Genomic DNA, 22,413 nt, shown 5'->3' on the forward strand with positions numbered 1-22,413 from the left:
TTCCGCCCACCCCAGCGCATCTGAGCCTCCTCCAGGCTCTGTCCTGCAGAGGCAGTCCTCCTGCAGGGCACCTGTCCTGCAGGGCAGTCCTCCTGCAGAGGCTTGCCTGTGCTCTGAGCTCCTCCATAGGCTGCGGGCACCGCTGTTGCTCAGGCTCGGCCTCCGCCTGTCAAATGGAAACGCTCGAGACGTCCCTTCATCAGTGCTCCTAAAAAAAAGTCCTAAGTGGTGGCCATGATCCCCAGCAAGGGGAGGATGTGCGCGACCCCTGCTCGTGGCCTGAGCCTTCTGCACGTCTTCACCAGCACCTGCAATGAGCCCTCAAATGGAGAATTGGTCTGAGGCAGAAACAGATCTGCCGTCAAGCAACTCCCTTCCGCCTTACGTGGCACAACAAGACAGCCAAACATTTCAGGGGAAGGAGGAATGTCTTTCATCTGCCAGCAGAGCTTTGAAAGTCCAAATTACCCTTTCTGCCTGGGCTTCACGATCATGCCATTTCAGCTGCCTCGAGGCGCTGGGCTGCAGTATAAGAAGGTGCCAGCTCCCAGCTGCTCTATCCTCTGCTTGGGCCTTGCTCTCCTCTGTGAAATCGGTAAGTCTCAGTTCAGTTCCCTTTGCCTCTTGTCTCCTCACTGCTCAGAGTGGATTTTGTGGAGAGGGCTGCACTAGTTTTTCCTCCCTCGTCCTCCACAAATGGCCCGGAACTGACAACCACGCCTGACTTCTCTTCTGGGAGGGAACGTGGGAAGGCGTAGCTTCTTTCACCTGAAACGGGGCTTGGGTGGCCTTCTTTGTCAGCCGTAGCTCTTTTCAAGGCTCCGGGGCTATTGCCGACACTCTCTAAACAATGACCGGGCTTCTTCCTCCACCATCCGTGGGGAAGCAGTGCCCTTGTTTCATTTTTAGCATGATGAGGAGTTTCCAAAGTAGACCTAGACCAAACCCCTGCCCCCCCTCGGCACCCCAGACGTATGGCAGTATGGCGGCTAATGTCCCCAGGAGCCCCATTGTCTTTTACTCAGAGCTGTCCCCCGCTGAAAGAAGTGGGAGAGAGGAGTTTACCTGACTAGACCAGGGCGCTTGCGAGGGGGAGGAGACCTATTCGTCAGAGCAAACAAACTGAGGTCCAGATGCTGGAAGAGTAAATTGCCTTCTGCTGGGAACAGCGGCTGATGAGCAAGACCTTCACAGCGGGGTGGCGAGAGGGAGCCTCTTGGTCTGCAGTAGAAAATCTTGCCCTGTCTGAGGCACTAGCAGCGAGGCTAAACTCAACCGATGAGAAACAATTTGCATCCAGGCCCTCCTACCTCCTCGGGAGCTGGTGAACTGAGGACTCGCGTTTTCCTGGCAAATTTTCCAGTGCAGCCTTCGAGGCGGAGCAGAACCCTTGTTGTAGGTCGCGAAGGAAACAGCCTTGCAGGCTGGAGATGTACCCTTGGAAATGGAGCAAGCGGAGGCCAGAGAGGGCCTCCACTGGGCACGTTGGGGAGAGGTGAGACAGGCTGGACAGGAGCTTGAGTTGCACAGGGGGAGCCTCCCCCTCTGTGATCACCCGTAAACTACCAACAGCTACACACCGCATGCCCACCCAAATACCCACAAACACCCCCTCTGGTGCCACGGCAGGGCCTTCAACAACTGGGTCGTGCTACCACAGTGTCTTGTGCTGCACAACTACTGCATTGTGCTGCACTGTGCTGTTCTGCCCAAACACAGCGTGGCGCCATGGCGGACCCTCTTGCCAGACATAGCTTGCCGGAACGAGGCCCCTCGCCTAGGTCCTTCTCTCCGCTGAGCTCCCAGCTCACGAGAGGTGCTAAGCTGGGAGCTGGGGGAGACTGAAAGGCTGCGACAGCTCACGCCTTCTGCTCCCTCCCGCCTCCGTCTTGCAGGGTCAGCTCCCTCCTCCGCCAGACATGTCGTGCTACAGCCCGTGCCTGCCAGCCGCCTGCGGCCCAGCTCCTCTTGCAAACAGCTGCAACGAACCGTGTGTCCTCCGGTGTGCTGACTCCAGCGTTGCGATTCAGCCCTCGCCAGTCCTGGTGACGCTGCCGGGCCCAATCCTCAGCTCCTTCCCTCAGAGCACAGCCGTGGGATCCACAGCATCGGCTGCCGTGGGGAGCTCGCTCAGCGCTGGCAGCGTGCCCATCAGTGCCGGGGGCTCCCTGGGCCTGGGGGGCTTTGGGTGGTCAGGGCTGGGCCGCGGGCTCTGCGGTCCTCTAGGACGGGGCAATCTCTTCTGCTAAAGCGCGTCCATCACCTGCCTGTGGGCGAGCGCCACAAGCTTCCAAGGGAGCCCTGGAGCCAGCCCTGAGAGCACGGCCGTGGTCTGCAGAGGAGCCAAGCTTCCACCTCCGTGCCTGGAGGCGGGTGCCTGTGCCAGCCTCCTCCTTCTCCTCATCCGCCTGCCCTCTTTCCCACCTTTACTCCCCTTTGCCTTGAAGGGCAATTGAAAAAGAAGCATCCCAGGCGTGGGGGTGTGCCTTCAGATGGGAGCCCTTCTCTGAGCTTTCCACATCGTGGCAAATGCATTTCTTGGTCTTTCAATGGTCTTCTTCTCTGCCTTTTTCCCATTAAAGGACGCTGTAGATTAGAGTTGGTGAACTGTCCACTTGCCTTGTCGTCCCTCCCGGCTGAGCTTCCCGGACAGACAAGGTGGTGCAACAGATAAGGTGGGCACGGGGAGCATCCATGCCCAAAGCCTGCTCCGAGCATTAGGGCCATTCTCTGAGCTTTGCTGAACATCCAAAGTACATTGCTTGAGCTCTCATCTTTCGCATTTGCCTTTGATTTTCTCATTAAAGACATGGAGCATCGCCCTTGGAGTCTTGTTTCATTCTCCCCTCTTCTCAAATCCCGGGCAGCTGAGTAGGCAAGCGAGTTCGTTCCTTTCCAAAACCCCGTGCTTGTCTGCAGTCTGCAGGGTTGGAAAGAGCCTTGTCTTTCATCCCTCGCATAATACATGCGAGGACATAAGGTCATCTGTGGGCTGAGAGCTTGTTTGGACAGAGTATCATTACTCATTGGCATGCCTCAAAAGCTGCAAAGCAAAGTAGGAAGGAAGCCCATGTTTTCTGTTGAATGTCCCTGGGCTGCACTGCCTACAGCAGGGGCTCAACAGATTGCTGGATCAGTGAGGGCTGACACTGGCCCTGGCTACTTTGCAAGGAAACGCCCTGCAAAGAAGCCAGAACATCAAGCCAAAGTATCTTGCACAGCCTGTAGAAAGTCAGCTTTCCTACGCCTTTTCCACACAGGGCAACGCCAGTCTTGCAACGGGTCCAGAAAGCCAAGAGGCAAGACAGAGGCAACCCTCAGGGCTCCATTGCTGGAGGCAGGAAGAGACTGCGTGCCTTTACCCTCTCCCCACAAACGGGACAGTGTAACAAGGGATGTAGTCAGCACGCCTAATGAAGGAGGTTTTGAAGGGAGCGAGTTCATCCTTGTGGGGGAACCCCAGTAATGTCCTGATCCAGCTCGGACATACATTTGGTTTGACGAGGAATACACACAGAGCAGCTTACCCTCGCTGTCTCTCTCTCTCTCTTTCCTATCTTCCTAGCTATCAATCAATCTAACTATCTAGCTATCTACTTATATCTACCATGTGCCTTCTTAATCACAGGAGACTTGCTAGTGGTGATTGCTGTTGATCTGTAATAAACACAGGGTTTTGGAAAATAGAGCCTGCGTGTCCTTGTGTCCTTGTCCCGCATCCTTCAAACCCACCATTGCCATCTCTATACACCCATGGGCCGTGTTGTGGACTAAGTGCTGGAGGTGACTTGTTGAGGCCAAACGTTTGTCCACTTCTTAAGAGGAGGTTCAGCGTTGAGGAAACTTCCAACGTGAGATGTGGCAGATATGCGAGGAATCTGTTCCAGGATGGTCCCCTTGCCAACAAAGGCTGCAGCCTTAGGTACTGGCAACGCCACGGGAGCTTGGTGTGCTGACTGTAAGAGGTATAGCGCGGAGGCTGGTGCGGAGTGAAGGCTCCGCAGACAGGCTCTATGCTGTCACTGCAGGGAGAGGGAATCGGATGGTACTATGGAACTGACAGATTGCATGGCCAGCCCTGAGTCTAACTGCCAAATCACGTCCTCTGGGTGAACTTTGCTCCTTATAATCTCATCATAATGCCAACACACCTCCATCCCAATGGCTACCCGCCTGCCAGGGTGTGACCACCCTTCACTGAGCATGCATTCTCAATTCCTCTCAGCCTATACCTGTAAACAAAAAGCGAGAAAAATTTATGCCAATCACAGCGAAGACACGTATGACTAGAGTCACTCAGGCTCCACCTAGAAGTAAGAAAATAGTCTAAAAATGGCTCAAGAGAAGGAAAATGGAGGGGAAGTCACGGTCACAGACAAGTTGGAAGGGCATCGCTTACTTCTGGGATCCGTCGAGAGGCTGAACCTGTCCCTCCCTCCCCCTCCCCCTCCACCAGGGACGCCTATTGGGTGAGATTCCACCTCTTGGTTATACCGAGTGCTTCCCCGGCAATCCTAACATTCTCTATAGCGTTCTTTCATAAGTCAGCACGTGTGTCGTATTCGGGTTGCGTTTGTCATATTCTTGGCATTTGCACGTGCTTTTGCGGACAGTGTAGATATCACCGGCAATCCAAAAGAACCTGTACTCCTGTTGCTTCAATAAACTACACCAGTCGTTTACTGGGCTGAAAGCGTATTTTGCTATTTGTGCATCCCTGATCGGGGTAATTTCATAGACCGAATGGAACTGGACTTACAGTGCCAAATCGGGCATCACTCGGAATCTAAGCCCAGCCACCCCAAGCCCCTCTGATTTCTGAGTACAAGCTGAAACGCAAGCCGGGTAGGTCCTGCCAAACTTCCTTACACTTTAACGCAACACGCGTAAATTCTCCTGTTGCATCGTGACAGCACCCACGACCTCACCCAGCCGGGCAGACAGAGCCTGGGCTTGCAAAGCCCATCAAAGCAAAGCCTGCTTCACGATTTCCCGATTGCTCAGGCCCCTTTTTTGAATGACCCTGCATTGGCTCAAGTCTTTGCAAGAACACCAGACTCGCAGAGGGCTTGGGAGGGGCCTCTGCAGCTCACCTGCTCCAAACCCCGGCTCAAGCAAGGCTGCCTAGAGACGGGTGGACACACTGGGCACCACCGGAAAGGGCCTGGCTTCGTCTTCTTTGGACCCTCTCTTTGCAGATTTATATATAGCGAGGAGATTCCCCTCCGCCCCCTCCCCCGAGCCCGCTCTTCTCCAGGACGAACAGTCCCAGCTCTCTGTCTCTCCTCGTAGCAGAGATGCTCCAGTCCTGCACCCAGGAGTGGCTCGGCTGCCGCTCACTGGTCTCTCTCCGCTCTGTCCATGCCTCTGCTGCACTGGGGAGCCTCCAACTGGACCCAGTCCTCCAGCTGTGGCCTCACCACAGCTGAGCTGAGGGGAACAATCACAGCAAGCTGCTGGCAGCGCTGCTCCTAATTCGGCCCAGGGAAAAGCCACTGCCAGGGAAAACTGAGGCTAAAACTTGTCGGAGTACCTCAGCCTTCTCCACGTCGATTGTCACTAGTTCTCCTGCCTTGTTCATCAGGACACTTGCGTTTCGTGGAATCCTCCTCTTCAGAACAACAAGGGCTTCCTCTGCAGAAGCCCTTCCTCTTGCCTAATTCAGCTCCACCTCTGCTTTGGAGACCATCGCTGTTCCAGCCCCTTGTCTGCAGAGCTCCTTTCCAGCTGGGCACTCCCGGCATGGCATGGTGCCTCTGCTTCTTCCTCCCCAGGGGCACGACTTCAAACTTCGCCTTGTTGAACCCCATCAGGTGCCGTCAGGCCATTTCTCCTGCCTGTCCACGTTGCTCTGGCAGGCAGCATGACCCTCTGCTGCATCAGACACTCCTCCCAGTTCGGGATCATCAGCAGACTTGCCGAGGGTACACTCTGCCCCACGGTCTGGGTCGTTCATGAAGACAAAGAGAGGATTAGACCCAGTGTTGACCCCTGGGCTTCACCACCACTTCCTGGCGTAACACTGGGGTAACTCCTCCCCTGGTGATGGACTTTGCCTCTCCTGTTGTCGGACCTCATGTGGTGCCTCTCAGACCAGGTCTCCAGCCTCTCCAGGTCCCTCGCAAAGGCAGCGCAACCGTCTTGTCCCTCCGCTTTTGGTACCAGCTGCACGCTTGATGAATGAGGGTGCACTCCGTCCCAGCAAAGGACACGCTCCTCACGCCGTAGAGGAAGGCCTGCCACACCCCTCCCACAGCCAGCAGCAGGGCAAGATGGCAGGCCGTGGAGAAGAGCAGCCCAGCACTGGCACTCGCTACCTGCGCTACCACAGCTCTAAAGGGCTCTGGTATAGTCCTGCCTGGTGACAAAGAAGGCACCACGTAAGAAGCGGAGGTTCTGTCCTGGTCTCTTGCCACCAGATACTATTCTGCCCAAGTGAGAGCGTGGCTTGTCTTCCCAAGGAGCACGGGACATCTCCTGACAGTTTTCTAGCCATTGCTCGGGGCTGGAGACCCACACCGGGCCTTAGAGCGTCCCCCGGACCTTTCCAAACCAGCACGGTCGCCTCCATATCTTGCCGGGTGACAGCTTGAACCACGCGGTGCCACTCAGCGGCTGCTGCCTCGGTCCCGTGCTCTGGCACACCGGCCCATCAGAAAAGTTGCCTTTCCAGCCCCTGGCCACGTTAGGACAGCAACCTTCCTCTTCTTGGTCTGTGCTCCACCAGTGACCGAGAGTAAGTATGTCAGGGCACGTCTCTGCTGTCCTCCTTTGTCTGCCCTTTCATCAGGGAGCGGGATGGCGTTTCAAGGCGTCACCAAGTGGTCGGGCAAGATGCCAATGGCCGTGACAACCCTGCAAGGAAGGCTATGTTTCTGCAAGTACAAGGACGTGGGGTCGTGACCAGAGTCACTTACACACCGGAAGCCTTGTCCCCAGCATGCCGGATACCAGCGTGTGGATGACTCACACCGAGGTTCACCTGAGGTTTCTTACAATGCCTCAGCACTTTCTGGTGACTCACAGGTAAGCGCAAAGCGGTCTGCTGATGCCACCTTGCAATTAAAGGGCACTGCATGTGCCTCGCTGTCCCTTAGCAAGAGAAAACAAGCCAGAGCCTCTGGGTCAGTGACCGGAAAAACAACCCACCAGGGAACGGTGCCAAGATGACTGGCAAGACAGCTTGGCAAGACAGTGCTGAAGCCAGCAGATTCTCCTGGTTACGGCTCACTTTCGGACATGACTCAGCAGCCTCCTTCATCACTCTCCAGGGCCCCGTGCAGCTCTGGCCTCTCCTCAGCTGTGGAATCAGTACGGCTAGTTGGGTAAGGCACGTGCTGCGCCCTTCCCCAAGAAAACACTCTGACCTTCCGTGGCTGAAGGCAACAGCTGAACTGCCCTTTGCATGGCACCAAAGTGCATGCGTCACTGAGGCCGGAGGGGAGCAGAGACTTGCCACGGGGAGGCCTGACCCACTGCAGCAACTGGCCTCAGGGTCCCTCGCCCTGCACACACACAAGGGTTTCTATCCAGATTGCAGGGGACCTTGTCTGACCACCGCCTTCCGCCCACCCCAGCGCATCTGAGCCTCCTCCAGGCTCTGTCCTGCAGAGGCAGTCCTCCTGCAGGGCACCTGTCCTGCAGGGCAGTCCTCCTGCAGAGGCTTGCCTGTGCTCTGAGCTCCTCCATAGGCTGCGGGCACCGCTGTTGCTCAGGCTCGGCCTCCGCCTGTCAAATGGAAACGCTCGAGACGTCCCTTCATCAGTGCTCCTAAAAAAAAGTCCTAAGTGGTGGCCATGATCCCCAGCAAGGGGAGGATGTGCGCGACCCCTGCTCGTGGCCTGAGCCTTCTGCACGTCTTCACCAGCACCTGCAATGAGCCCTCAAATGGAGAATTGGTCTGAGGCAGAAACAGATCTGCCGTCAAGCAACTCTCTTCCGCCTTACGTGGCACAACAAGACAGCCAAACATTTCAGGGGAAGGAGGAATGTCTTTCATCTGCCAGCAGAGCTTTGAAAGTCCAAATTACCCTTTCTGCCTGGGCTTCACGATCATGCCATTTCAGCTGCCTCGAGGCGCTGGGCTGCAGTATAAGAAGGTGCCAGCTCCCAGCTGCTCTATCCTCTGCTTGGGCCTTGCTCTCCTCTGTGAAATCGGTAAGTCTCAGTTCAGTTCCCTTTGCCTCTTGTCTCCTCACTGCTCAGAGTGGATTTTGTGGAGAGGGCTGCACTAGTTTTTCCTCCCTCGTCCTCCACAAATGGCCCGGAACTGACAACCACGCCTGACTTCTCTTCTGGGAGGGAACGTGGGAAGGCGTAGCTTCTTTCACCTGAAACGGGGCTTGGGTGGCCTTCTTTGTCAGCCGTAGCTCTTTTCAAGGCTCCGGGGCTATTGCCGACACTCTCTAAACAATGACCGGGCATCTTCCTCCACCATCCGTGGGGAAGCAGTGCCCTTGTTTCATTTTTAGCATGATGAGTTTTTTCCAAAGTCGATCTAGGTCCCTCGCAAAGGCAGCACAACCATCTTGTCTCTCCACTTTTGGAATTTTGTATAAACACCGTGCTAAGAAGCCAGAACGTCAAGCCAAAGTATCTTGCATAGCCTGTAGAAAGTCAGCATTCCTACACTTTTTCCACACGGGGCAACGCCTGTCTTGCAACAGGTACAGAAAGCCAAGGGGCAAGACAGAGGCAACCCTCAGGGCTCCATTGCTGGAGGCAGGAAGAGACTTCGTGCATTTACCCTCTAAGAAGGTGCCAGCTCCCAGCTGCTCACTGGACATAAGGTCTTCTGTTGGCTGAGAGAGTGTGTTTGCAAAATGTCTGTCATCAGGCTGTGATATAGAAGATAGCACACATTGTATAGACAGCTTGGGTTTTTAAGGCCGTTGAACTGTATCTGTGCCAAAGTGGGCAGCTTTCTGTTACCATGCCTGCATGATCCAGAGGGCTGGAATCAGTCTGTCTTGATGGTCGCAGTCCTAAGTAAACAGCCCTTCTAGGAGTTGTCTGTCGTAGTGCAAGAGAGCCCCACCCCTTCAGCTTGGTCCACTGGGACATGATGCCTAGCCTCTGCACCATTTTTCCCTTCTTAGTGCCTGGCCTTCAAGGCACAGAGACGTCTCAGCTTAGGGGAGCACTTCAGGAGCAGCAGCAGCAGAAGCAGCAAAAGCAGAGCAGAAGCATACACATTAGGAAGATCAGTAGTAGCAGGTACAGTAAGTGCAGCAGCAAGAGCAGTAAGTGGAAGAGTATCAACTACAGCAGGAGGAGCACGATCAGCAGGATCAGCAAGAGCAGGGGCTAGTGAAGGATTAGCAAGAGCAAGAGGATTAGAAGCTGCTACTACAGACATTGCAACTGGCTGATGAGATCAATGAGTGGTGAAGGTGCTGCACTGCTAATCAGTCCATCGTACTCTCCATGCATAGGTTCAAATCGCAACCTCATTGCAAGCCCAGCCAAGGTTGCTTCTCATCTGGAGCGCTTGGCTCCTTTTCAGCCTCTCAGTGAGGCAACATGATCCTTGAGAACAAGCCCAGTTATAACTCAGAAGACCAAGGATCCTGGCAGGCCTCTTGCCTGTTTCTTCTCAACAGTTTCAGAAGATCCTGGCCACAGATGTGTGTTGTTTACTGACATCCTTCTGGTTTTGGGGAGAGTGAATAACCCTCAGGAAAAACTTTATCACCTCTGAGGGCTTCCTACAAAGGACCCAAGGCCAACCCTGAGAAGCACATGTCTGCAGGCCATAGCGGGAGGTCAGAGCGCAGATATGCCTACACCAAGTCAATCACTCACAGAAAGGAGGACTCCTCAGAACTGGAGAGAAATCCTGTTGTGTGTAGGGATGGGGGCTCCCAGGCCTCTCCTGTAGATCATAGAATCATAGAATCATTAAGGCTGGAAAATATGTTCAAGATCTGAACCAAAGATGTGGTCCAATCTATACCACGAATATCACCCACTAAACCATGTCCCTCAGTACCACGTCCAACCTTTTCTTAAACACCCTCAGAGATGGTTACTCCACCACTTCTCTGGTCAACCCGTTCCAATGCCTAATCCCTCTCTCTGAGAAGAAATGTCTCCTAATTCCCAACCTGAACCTCCCCTGGTGCAGCTTGAGGCCATTTCTTCTAGTCCTATCACTAGTTATCTATGAGAAGAGGCTGACCCCCCAGCTCCCCACACCTCTCTTTCAGGTAGCTGGAGAGAGCAATGAGGTCTCCCCTGAGCCTCCTCTTCTCCAGACCAAACACCCCCAGCGCCCTCAGCCGCTCCTCACAGGACTTGTGGACCAGGCCCTTCACCAGCTTTGTAGCCCTTCTCTGGACACGCTCCAGGGCCTCAATGTCCTTGTAATGAGGGGCCCAAAGCTGAACACAGCACTCGAGGTGCTGCCTCACCAGAGCAGAGTACAGGAGGACGATCACCTTCCTGGTCCTGTTGGCTGCACTATTCCTGATACAAGCCAGGATGCCGTTGGCCTTCTTGGCCACCTGGGCACACTGCTGGTGCATGTTCAGGCAAGCATCAACCAAATTCCTGTAGCACTGTTCCTCAGACATGAGTTTGTCCTACAATTTTCAGACTTGGAGCATCAGCCTTGAAGAAGTCTGTCTGCCTCCAGGCATTTTTTTTCCTGTCCCAGTTACAGGGTAGTCCTTTATTCCCCCCAGATTCAGGAAGAGCTCTGTCATCACTCCAGTCAAAGAGCAGTCTTTTCTTCTCCTGCTCCTACCTCTTAATTATACTGGATGGAGCCCCATGTCTGGGTGTTAGGTGTTCTGAACATAGTAGCTCATGAGCAGGAAGAGTCAGTTACTTATGCGTTTGGCAGCCACATGCAGACCTTATTGAAACCAGTATCTGGGCAGCAAGAGTTGCTGGAATTGTATACGTATCTGTGGAGAGAAGAGACATTAAGGAAAAGCTGTGCCTAATGAGAGATTTTAGCTAATTTCAGATTTTTTTAATTGTTTGTTTATGTGACTGCACGTATTCAGTGACTTTCCTTGGTGCTGGGCATCTGTATCCACAGTGGCTCCTCACTGAAGAGTATTATACTTATATGGTGATTGATGTCCCTTCCAGATCATGCCTACAGTGACAGCACGGACATGGTGAAGATTATTGTGCAGACAGTTCAGAGTCAAGACCGAGTTCTCAAGGAACTTTTCGGCCATCTCAGGTATTTATGCAGAAAAACAAACAAATGCAACTTTCAGTATTTGTATCTTTGTAGCAGGAAAGGAGAGGAAAACCATGGAGAACAGAACCCAGATGATGTGTTCACAAATGTGAACTTCTCATAGCAGTATTAATTCTGCTCCTTTGTCAGAGTTGAATTTCCACCTAACGCTTTTAAAATACAGATAATGTATGCTACTAGTAGCAAAAGGGAGGAGAACGTAATGGTTTGTACTGTTAGCAGCCAAGAGGCTGCTCTAAAATGGGACAAATTCTGCCAGTGCTTAGGTTGGGATTAATTTTTTTAAAAATAAAGAACATTGTAACAGTTGAGAAGATAACATTGATTTGTTCATTAAATTTTCAAAGAGATCAACAAAAGAAATAATATGTATATCTCAGTAATCAACAAAACATGACCTAGTTTTACTTTCAGATGTAGCTTATGCCACAAAAAAAAAGTTGCTAGCTAAAGTATGGTCAGCCCACAGAGACCAGCACAGACCAAAGAAAATTAAAACACCACACCGTGGTTGAGTTTCTCTGTTGTTCATCGTCATTAGGACCAATTTTTTTATCTCATATAAGAATAGCTTATATTCTGGGTATTGTTGTGTGTTGTCTGCCCACTTTTTTGAGTCTTAACTGGACTTAGCAAAGTCCAGGGGCCTCTCCAGTCTTGTGGCTATTGTACCTGCATCACAATGTTGTGCTAAGGGAAAGGGCTGTTCTCACAGGTGTTTTCATGAATCCCAAGATGAGGCAACCTTGGTCTTGCCAAAGTGTATTGCCACACAAGTAGAAAAGTAACTGTGTTTTGTTTTAATTTCAGCAAGCTCTTGGGCTGCAAGCAGAAGATTATTGACTTGCTTCCAAAGATTGAAGTGGCTTTAAATAACATCAAAGAAGCTGATAACTCTGTGATGCAGATGCAGGGCAAAAGACAAAGGGAGATATGGCATTTGCTCAAAATTGCTTGCGTAAGTAGCTTTTGGATTACTTGTTGGCTCTTCCTTCCATTACAGGAACCAGGGAACATCAAATGAAACTGAAGAGACAAGATCAAAACGGCCAAAAAAAAAAAATATATATATATATATCCACACAACCGGTACTTTCCTGTAGAGAAGGGAAGTTTGAGATTCTAATAGTTCACACAGATTTAGAAAGGCATTAGACAAATTAATGGAAAAGAAGTCCAGTAAAAGAGTTGTTGGTTCCAGTGAGTCCTCAGATGGCAAACTGCTGGAGGCTGGAGTACAGTACACATGACATGGCACGACATGAGCCTTGTTCTTATGTTCCCTGAGCATGTAGCACCAGAAGGCATATACTGGGATAGGTGAACTCCAGACTGCTCTTATAAACCTATCATTATGATAGTATTGCTGCAAAAGTGAAATAGGTGCTTTCTTGAATAGTATAAGGTGTTGTAAGGATACATTGCTTTTTATGCATCATTTCTAGTGACTGTAGGGCCAAAACAATCTCCTGATTTCCACATGCTAACATTTAAGGTTAGCATAGGAAACATAACCTTTACACACACAAAATAGTTGCTGATGTGCATGGCTCACAGTTTAGGACATGGCATATCACAGTGGGTGGGCCTCCATATGCCCACCCAGCTGTGCTCTCACTTCCCTTCCAAAGCAGGACAGGGAGAGAAATAAAATGAAGAAACCTGTGGTTGGAGATGAGGACAGAGATTGCTTACTAATTACCATCAGTCATCACAGACTCAGCTTGGAGAAGATTAATTTAATTTTTTGCCAGTTGATAACAGTAGGACAGTGAGAACTGAAGAAAAAAAAAAAAAAAAAAAAAAAAACACTTTTGCTCACACTCCCTTTCTTTCCACACTCAACTTCAATCTCTGTTCTTCTGCCTGTTCCTGCCCTGGGCAGCACAAGTGATGGGGAATGGGAGTTGCAGTCAGTCCATAATGCTTCATCTCTGATGTTCCTTCTTCCTCATGCTCTTCCCCTGCTGCAGTGCAGGGTACCTCCTATGGGATGCATTCCTTCCCAAGCTGCTCCTTTGGATGGGATGGAGTCCTTCAGCAAAGGACTGCTCCAGCATAGGTCCCCCACAGGTCGCATCTGCTTCCACAAACCTGCTCCAGGATGGGTTCTTCTCCACAAGCTGCATCTTCCTTCTAGGCACGTCCACCTGCTCCAGCATGGGTTCTTCCATGGGCTGCAGTGGGACAGACAGCATCACAATGGTTCTGTCCACAGGCTGCAGGGGAACTTCTGTGTGGTACCTGGAGCACCTCCTGCCCTCCTTCACTGATCTTGGTGTCTGCACAGTTACTGCCCTCATATTTTCTTACGCACTTTCTCCAGCTGCTGTGCAGCATTTTTTATCCTTTCTTCAATGTGCCCTTTCAGAGACTCAACCAGCATTGCTCACTGGCTCAACTCTGGCCCACAGCAGGTCTCTTTTGGAGCTGGCTCTTCTCTAACACAGGACAGCTCCTGCCCACCCCTGCACCCCCACCTCACTACCCAAACCTTGTCATGTAAACCCAATAGACACCTCCTCCAAATTCCTCATTGTAAAATACATGCCATGCATAGCACAGGTGACTTATGTGCAGTTGGCACCAGCTATTTGCAGAACCATCGTAGAATCATTAAAGTTGGAAAAGATGTCCAAGATCATCAAAAGATGTCCAAGACCATCCCCCTACCACTGCTATCACCCATTAAACCATGTCCCTAAATACCACATCCAGCCTTTCCTTGGGACCCCCAAGGGACAGTGACTCCACCACCTCCCTGAGAAACCCATTCCAATGCCTAATCCCTCTCTCTAAGAAATGTCTCCTAATTCCCAACCTGAACCTCCCCTGGTGAAACTTGAGGCCATTCCCTCTAGTCCTGTCACTAGTTATCTTTGAGAAGAGGCCGACCCCCAGCTCCCCACACCTCTCTTTCAGGTAGCTGGAGAGAGCAATGAGGTCTCCCCTGAGCCTCCTCTTCTCCAGACCAAACACCCCCAGCGCCCTCAGCCGCTCCTCACAGGACTTGTGGACCAGGCCCTTCACCAGCTTTGTAGCCCTTCTCTGGACACGCTCCAGGGCCTCAATGTCCTTGTAATGAGGGGCCCAAAGCTGAACACAGCACTCGAGGTGCTGCCTCACCAGAGCAGAGTACAGGAGGACGATCACCTTCCTGGTCCTGTTGGCTGCACTATTCCTGATACAAGCCAGGATGCCGTTGGCCTTCTTGGCCACCTGGGCACACTGCTGGTGCATGTTCAGGCAAGCATCAACCAAATTCCTGTAGCACTGTTCCTCAGACATGAGTTTGTCCTACAATTTTCAGACTTGGAGCATCAGCCTTGAAGAAGTCTGTCTGCCTCCAGGCATTTTTTTTCCTGTCCCAGTTACAGGGTAGTCCTTTATTCCCCCCAGATTCAGGAAGAGCTCTGTCATCACTCCAGTCAAAGAGCAGTCTTTTCTTCTCCTGCTCCTACCTCTTAATTATACTGGATGGAGCCCCATGTCTGGGTGTTAGGTGTTCTGAACATAGTAGCTCATGAGCAGGAAGAGTCAGTTACTTATGCGTTTGGCAGCCACATGCAGACCTTATTGAAACCAGTATCTGGGCAGCAAGAGTTGCTGGAATTGTATACGTATCTGTGGAGAGAAGAGACATTAAGGAAAAGCTGTGCCTAATGAGAGATTTTAGCTAATTTCAGATTTTTTTAATTGTTTGTTTATGTGACTGCACGTATTCAGTGACTTTCCTTGGTGCTGGGCATCTGTATCCACAGTGGCTCCTCACTGAAGAGTATTATACTTATATGGTGATTGATGTCCCTTCCAGATCATGCCTACAGTGACAGCACGGACATGGTGAAGATTATTGTGCAGACAGTTCAGAGTCAAGACCGAGTTCTCAAGGAACTTTTCGGCCATCTCAGGTATTTATGCAGAAAAACAAACAAATGCAACTTTCAGTATTTGTATCTTTGTAGCAGGAAAGGAGAGGAAAACCATGGAGAACAGAACCCAGATGATGTGTTCACAAATGTGAACTTCTCATAGCAGTATTAATTCTGCTCCTTTGTCAGAGTTGAATTTCCACCTAACGCTTTTAAAATACAGATAATGTATGCTACTAGTAGCAAAAGGGAGGAGAACGTAATGGTTTGTACTGTTAGCAGCCAAGAGGCTGCTCTAAAATGGGACAAATTCTGCCAGTGCTTAGGTTGGGATTAATTTTTTTAAAAATAAAGAACATTGTAACAGTTGAGAAGATAACATTGATTTGTTCATTAAATTTTCAAAGAGATCAACAAAAGAAATAATATGTATATCTCAGTAATCAACAAAACATGACCTAGTTTTACTTTCAGATGTAGCTTATGCCACAAAAAAAAAGTTGCTAGCTAAAGTATGGTCAGCCCACAGAGACCAGCACAGACCAAAGAAAATTAAAACACCACACCGTGGTTGAGTTTCTCTGTTGTTCATCGTCATTAGGACCAATTTTTTTATCTCATATAAGAATAGCTTATATTCTGGGTATTGTTGTGTGTTGTCTGCCCACTTTTTTGAGTCTTAACTGGACTTAGCAAAGTCCAGGGGCCTCTCCAGTCTTGTGGCTATTGTACCTGCATCACAATGTTGTGCTAAGGGAAAGGGCTGTTCTCACAGGTGTTTTCATGAATCCCAAGATGAGGCAACCTTGGTCTTGCCAAAGTGTATTGCCACACAAGTAGAAAAGTAACTGTGTTTTGTTTTAATTTCAGCAAGCTCTTGGGCTGCAAGCAGAAGATTATTGACTTGCTTCCAAAGATTGAAGTGGCTTTAAATAACATCAAAGAAGCTGATAACTCTGTGATGCAGATGCAGGGCAAAAGACAAAGGGAGATATGGCATTTGCTCAAAATTGCTTGCGTAAGTAGCTTTTGGATTACTTGTTGGCTCTTCCTTCCATTACAGGAACCAGGGAACATCAAATGAAACTGAAGAGACAAGATCAAAACGGCCAAAAAAAAAAAATATATATATATATATCCACACAACCGGTACTTTCCTGTAGAGAAGGGAAGTTTGAGATTCTAATAGTTCACACAGATTTAGAAAGGCATTAGACAAATTAATGGAAAAGAAGTCCAGTAAAAGAGTTGTTGGTTCCAGTGAGTCCTCAGATGGCAAACTGCTGGAGGCTGGAGTACAGTACACATGACATGGCACGACATGAGCCTTGTTCTTATGTTCCCTGAGCATGTAGCACCAGAAGGCATATACTGGGATAGGTGAACTCCAGACTGCTCTTATAAACCTATCATTATGATAGTATTGCTGCAAAAGTGAAATAGGTGCTTTCTTGAATAGTATAAGGTGTTGTAAGGATACATTGCTTTTTATGCATCATTTCTAGTGACTGTAGGGCCAAAACAATCTCCTGATTTCCACATGCTAACATTTAAGGTTAGCATAGGAAACATAACCTTTACACACACAAAATAGTTGCTGATGTGCATGGCTCACAGTTTAGGACATGGCATATCACAGTGGGTGGGCCTCCATATGCCCACCCAGCTGTGCTCTCACTTCCCTTCCAAAGCAGGACAGGGAGAGAAATAAAATGAAGAAACCTGTGGTTGGAGATGAGGACAGAGATTGCTTACTAATTACCATCAGTCATCACAGACTCAGCTTGGAGAAGATTAATTTAATTTTTTGCCAGTTGATAACAGTAGGACAGTGAGAACTGAAGAAAAAAAAAAAAAAAAAAAAAAAACACTTTTGCTCACACTCCCTTTCTTTCCACACTCAACTTCAATCTCTGTTCTTCTGCCTGTTCCTGCCCTGGGCAGCACAAGTGATGGGGAATGGGAGTTGCAGTCAGTCCATAATGCTTCATCTCTGATGTTCCTTCTTCCTCATGCTCTTCCCCTGCTGCAGTGCAGGGTACCTCCTATGGGATGCATTCCTTCCCAAGCTGCTCCTTTGGATGGGATGGAGTCCTTCAGCAAAGGACTGCTCCAGCATAGGTCCCCCACAGGTCGCATCTGCTTCCACAAACCTGCTCCAGGATGGGTTCTTCTCCACAAGCTGCATCTTCCTTCTAGGCACGTCCACCTGCTCCAGCATGGGTTCTTCCATGGGCTGCAGTGGGACAGACAGCATCACAATGGTTCTGTCCACAGGCTGCAGGGGAACTTCTGTGTGGTACCTGGAGCACCTCCTGCCCTCCTTCACTGATCTTGGTGTCTGCACAGTTACTGCCCTCATATTTTCTTACTCACTTTCTCCAGCTGCTGTGCAGCATTTTTTATCCTTTCTTCAATGTGCCCTTTCAGAGACTCAACCAGCATTGCTCACTGGCTCAACTCTGGCCCACAGCAGGTCTCTTTTGGAGCTGGCTCTTCTCTAACACAGGACAGCTCCTGCCCACCCCTGCACCCCCACCTCACTACCCAAACCTTGTCATGTAAACCCAATAGACACCTCCTCCAAATTCCTCATTGTAAAATACATGCCATGCATAGCACAGGTGACTTATGTGCAGTTGGCACCAGCTATTTGCAGAACCATCGTAGAATCATTAAAGTTGGAAAAGATGTCCAAGATCATCAAAAGATGTCCAAGACCATCCCCCTACCACTGCTATCACCCATTAAACCATGTCCCTAAATACCACATCCAGCCTTTCCTTGGGACCCCCAAGGGACAGTGACTCCACCACCTCCCTGAGAAACCCATTCCAATGCCTAATCCCTCTCTCTAAGAAATGTCTCCTAATTCCCAACCTGAACCTCCCCTGGTGAAACTTGAGGCCATTCCCTCTAGTCCTGTCACTAGTTATCTTTGAGAAGAGGCCGACCCCCAGCTCCCCACACCTCTCTTTCAGGTAGCTGGAGAGAGCAATGAGGTCTCCCCTGAGCCTCCTCTTCTCCAGACCAAACACCCCCAGCGCCCTCAGCCGCTCCTCACAGGACTTGTGGACCAGGCCCTTCACCAGCTTTGTAGCCCTTCTCTGGACACGCTCCAGGGCCTCAATGTCCTTGTAATAAGGGGCCCAAAGCTGAACACAGCACTCGAGGTGTGGCCTCACCAGAACAGAGTACAGGAGGACGATCACCTTCCTGGTCCTGCTGGCTGCACTATTCCTGACACAAGCCAGGATGCTGTTGGCCTTCTTGGCCACCTGGGCACACTGCTGGCACACGTTCAGGCGAGCATCGACCAACACCCTCAGGTCCTTTTCCTCTGCACAGCTTTCCAGCCACCCTGCCCCAAGCCTGTAGTGTTGCATGGGGTTGTTGTGACCAAAGTGCAGGACCCAGCATTTAGCCATGTTGAACATCATCCCCTTGGCCTCTGCCCATTGACCCATCCTGTCCAGGCCCCTCTGCATGGCCTTCCTACCCTCTGGCAGACTGACACGTCCCCACAATTTGGCGTCGTCTGCAAACTTACTGAGGGAGCACTCAATTTCCCCATCCAAGTCATCAGTAAACATATTAAAGAGTTAGGGCCCCGACACCGACCACTGGAGAACACCACTGGTGACTGGTCACCAGCTGGATTTAACTCTATTCACCACCATTCTCTGGGCCTGCCCATCCAGCCAGTTTTTAAGCCAGCAAAGAGTGTACTTGTTCAAGCCATGGGCTGCCACCTTCTCCAGAAGACTACTGTGTGAGACCATGTCAAAGGCTTTGCTGAAGTCTAGGTAGACTACGTTAACAGGTTTCCCTCATCCACCAGGCAGGTTACCTGGTCATAGAAGGAGATGAGGTTGGTCAGAAGGAGATGAGGTTCGTCAAATGTGGCTTTGCAGTGGGTCTCTGTGAAGCTGCTGTGTGCTGATTCACACGCTTCCCTGCCGCACCAGGGGAAGTCAGTGGGGTTGGGACTTCATCCAGTAAGGGAAGGTCAAGCTCTTCCCTGCCAGGAACTGCAGAGTTACAGCTTCACAGGTCTTGACTCTTATTCTTCTTATTCTGCTTGGGAAGTGGAGAATGCGTGAGAAAGGAGGACCTTGAGGCTTTGGAGAGTGACAAAAGAGGCTGCTGAGTGCTTCCGTGAAAGTCAGACAGAACCAAATGCATTATATTTTTTAAGCTCCTTCAAGCACAGAGACCCCTTAGTCCAACCTACGCATTCATGCAGCATCAGCTTGAGCTGGTGTTCAATACACAGTCCACGGAGTTTGGAGTTTCTCAGATTTGTATACACAACTTCTCTGAGCAATCTGTTGCAGTGTCTGACCAGTCTCACAGTAAGAAAGTGTTTTCTTGTATCAACATTGAATTTCATGTGTCTAAATCACTTGCTGTGGTGATCAACACTTGTGCCTGAACAATCTGCAGCAGAGTGAAGGTTCACACTGTACGGGATATTTTCCTCTACCAAGGAAAGCCTAGGGTGACAGAACCGCTAACAGCTGGCAGCTCTCATGAGAGCAGCTGATGGGGCTTGGGCAGTGCCAGGAACAACAGTGACCAACCCCCACACTTATAAAAGGAAGCCCTAGAGAGAGCGACGACCAGGGAGGACAATTTATGATGCAGTGTGTGTGGAAGGGCACAGGGTGGACACCTCTTAGAAAGACGGCTATTGTACTGGCAGAGTGGGACACTCAACACATGTTTAACCCAAGAACTGGGGACTGCTCAGTGGTGATTTGCTTTGCTCAAGGGCACTCCTCCAACCTGAGCCTTAAGGCAGAATGTGCAGGACTCATCCAAGAGTAAAGCTCCAGCTGGGGCTCTGCACCATCTACACCAGTGCTGGCTGATGCCTCCACCCAGATGGAGCTGCTGAAGGGAAAGACTGCAGTGCACACCTCAGAGTGGAGATAATGCCTAGATCTTTCTCCTGTGGCAAGGATAGGCAGTAGACCTGCCTGAAAAAATGTGCCCAGGGGGAGGACCCCCTGGATGGCTCAGCTGCAGGAGGCAGTGAGAAGGCTGTGTAACGTCAGGGAGATTCAGGAAGACTTAGCTGGTTCCAAGCGTAGTCTGTAGTGGACCCACAGCCAAACAAACAGAAACTCCCCTACAAGTACACAGAGAAGGGAGGGAATCCAATAATGCAGAAGAATGGAAGCCTGCAGTGGCAACTGTAGCAGAGCAGTGCTTACACGAAGCCAAGGGCTTTTCAGCTTCTTGCTCTGTCCTGCCAGCAGGCAGGCTACGGGTGCAGTACGAGCTGGGAGGGGACAGACCCAGGACAGCTGACCCAAACTGGCCAAAGGGGTATTCCATACCATCTGGGGTCATGCTGAACAATATATAGGGGTGGCTAGCCGGGGTGGGGGGACTGGCTGCTCGGGGTTAGGCTGGGCATCGGTCAGCGAGTGGTGAGCGATTGCATTGTGCATCACTTGTTTTGTACATATTATTATTATTATTATTGTTATCCTGTCTCAATAGACTGTCTTTATCTCAACTCACAGGCTTCACTTTCCCGTTTCTGTTCCCCATCCCAGAGAGGGAGGTGGGAGGGTGAGCGAACGGCTGTGTGTTTAGCTGCCGACTGGGTTAAACACCAACAATCCTTTATCTTGTTCCCTGTCTCAGCCCAGGCCCTTTTCACAGAATCACAGAATCACAGAATTTCTAGGTTGGAAGAGACCTCAAGATCATCGAGTCCAACCTCTGACCTAACGCTAACAGTCCTCACTAAACCATATCCCTAAGCTCTACATCTAAACGTCTTTTAAAGACTTCCAGGGATGGTGACTCCACCACTTCCCTGGACAGCCTGTTCTAATGTCTAACAACCCTTTCAGTAAAGAAGTTCTTCCTAACATCTAACCTAAAACTCCCCTGGCGCAACTTAAGCCCATTCCCCCTCGTCCTGTCACCAGGCACAGGGGAGAACAGACCAACCCCCACCTCACTACAGCCTCCTTTAAGGTACCTGTAGAGAGCGATAAGGTCGCCCCTGAGCCTCCTTTTCTCCAGGCTGAACAAGCCCAGCTCCCTCAGCCGCTCCTCACAGGACTTGTTCTCCAGACCCCTCACCAGCTTCGTCGCCCTTCTCTGGACCCGCTCAAGCACCTCGATGTCCTTCTTGTAGCGAGGGGCCCAAAACTGAACACAGTACTCGAGGTGCGGCCTCACCAGAGCTGAGTACAGGGGGACGATCACCTCCCTAGCCCTGCTGGTCACACTGTTTCTGATACAAGCCAGGATGTCGTTGGCCTTCTTGGCCACCTGAGCACACTGCTGGCTCATATTCAGCCGACTGTCCACCATCACTCCCAGGTCCTTCTCTGCCTGGCAGCTCTCCAACCACTCATCTCCCAGCCTGTTGCTCTGCTTGGGGTTATTGCGCCCCAGGTGCAGGACCCGGCACTTGGCCTTGTTGAACTTCATGCAGTTGACCTCAGCCCATCGGTGCAGCCTATCCAGATCCTCCTGCAGAGCTTTCCTACCCTCGAGCAGATGGACACACGCACCTAACTTGGTGTCATCTGCAAACTTACTGAGGGTGCACTCAATGCCCTCGTCCAGATCATTGATGAAGATATTAAAGAGGACCGGCCCCAGCACCGAGCACCGAGCCCTGGGGAACGCCACTAGTGACTGGCCTCCAACTGGACTTGACTCCATTTACCACAACTCTTTGGGCCCACCTACCCAGCCAGTTTCTAACCCAACGAAGTGTACACCAGTCCAAGCCATGAGCAGCCAGTTTCTTGAGGAGAATGCTGTGGGAGACGGTGTCAAGAGCCTTGCTGAAGTCAAGGTAGACCACATCCACAGCCTTTCCCTCGTCCACCCAGCGCGTCACTTTGTCATAGAAGGAGATCAGGTTCGTCAAGCAGGATCTGCCTTTCATAAACCCATGCTGACTGGGCCTGATCGCCTGCTTGCCCTGCAAGTGCCACATGATGACTCTCAAGAGGATCTGCTCCATGAGCTTCCCTGGTACTGAGGTCAAACTGACAGGCCTGTAGTTTCCCAGGTCTGCCCTCCGGCCCTTCTTGTAGATGGGTGTCACATTTGCTAGCCGCCAGTCAGCTGGGACCTCCCCCGATAGCCAGGACTGCTGATAAATGATGGATAGGGGCTTGGCCAGCTCCTCTGCCAGTTCTCTCAGTGCCCTCGGGTGGATCCCATCCAGCCCCATCGACTTTTCTACCGATCTGCCTTCCGACTAGTCGCCTCCAGCACATCCTAGTGCGTGGGACTCCTCTTCCGCAGGGGCAGAGCTTTGTGTTTCCTTTAACTGAACCC

At 50.9% G+C, this 22,413-nt stretch overlaps 1 protein-coding gene and 1 long non-coding RNA gene across 3 annotated transcripts; one reads left to right on the forward strand and one right to left on the reverse strand.

Moving 5' to 3' along the window:
* Positions 1-10,905: 10,905 nt before the first annotated feature.
* On the forward strand, positions 10,906-18,557 carry LOC137859479 (inhibitor of nuclear factor kappa-B kinase subunit alpha-like). 2 transcript variants are annotated; one of them, XR_011098332.1, is made up of 4 exons: positions 10,906-11,197; positions 12,029-15,129; positions 15,961-16,108; positions 18,072-18,557. XR_011098332.1 is itself a non-coding variant. In XM_068688551.1 (4 exons), exons 1-3 carry the CDS (start codon positions 11,088-11,090, stop codon positions 14,546-14,548), a joined length of 666 nt encoding a protein of 221 aa, XP_068544652.1. In that variant the 5' UTR covers positions 10,925-11,087; the 3' UTR covers positions 14,549-15,129; positions 15,961-16,196. The 2 variants fall into 2 exon arrangements, 1 of the variants encoding a protein (XP_068544652.1); XM_068688551.1 differs by lacking the exon at positions 18,072-18,557 and having other exon boundaries at positions 10,925-11,197; positions 12,029-12,176; positions 14,141-15,129; positions 15,961-16,196.
* Positions 16,855-21,709, reverse strand: LOC137859480 (uncharacterized). The gene is made up of 2 exons (XR_011098333.1): positions 18,941-21,709; positions 16,855-17,326 (listed from the first exon to the last, which is right to left on the reverse strand). It is a non-coding gene; the product is annotated as an uncharacterized lncRNA (long non-coding RNA).
* Positions 21,710-22,413: the final 704 nt, after the last annotated feature.

This window comes from Anas acuta, chromosome 7, assembly GCF_963932015.1.
Source record: "Anas acuta chromosome 7, bAnaAcu1.1, whole genome shotgun sequence".
NCBI lineage: Eukaryota > Metazoa > Chordata > Aves > Anseriformes > Anatidae > Anas > Anas acuta.

Excerpts from the sequence above, each read along its gene's own strand:
- LOC137859479 (XM_068688551.1), top strand. The coding sequence starts at position 11,088 with ATGTCCCTTCCAGATCATGCCTACAGTGACAGCACGGACATGGTGAAG. Across the intron at positions 11,198-12,028 it reads GAACTTTTCGGCCATCTCAG|CAAGCTCTTGGGCTGCAAGC; the intron begins GTATTTATGCAG and ends TTTTAATTTCAG. Across the intron at positions 12,177-14,140 it reads ATTTGCTCAAAATTGCTTGC|GTAGCTGGAGAGAGCAATGA; the intron begins GTAAGTAGCTTT and ends CCTCTCTTTCAG.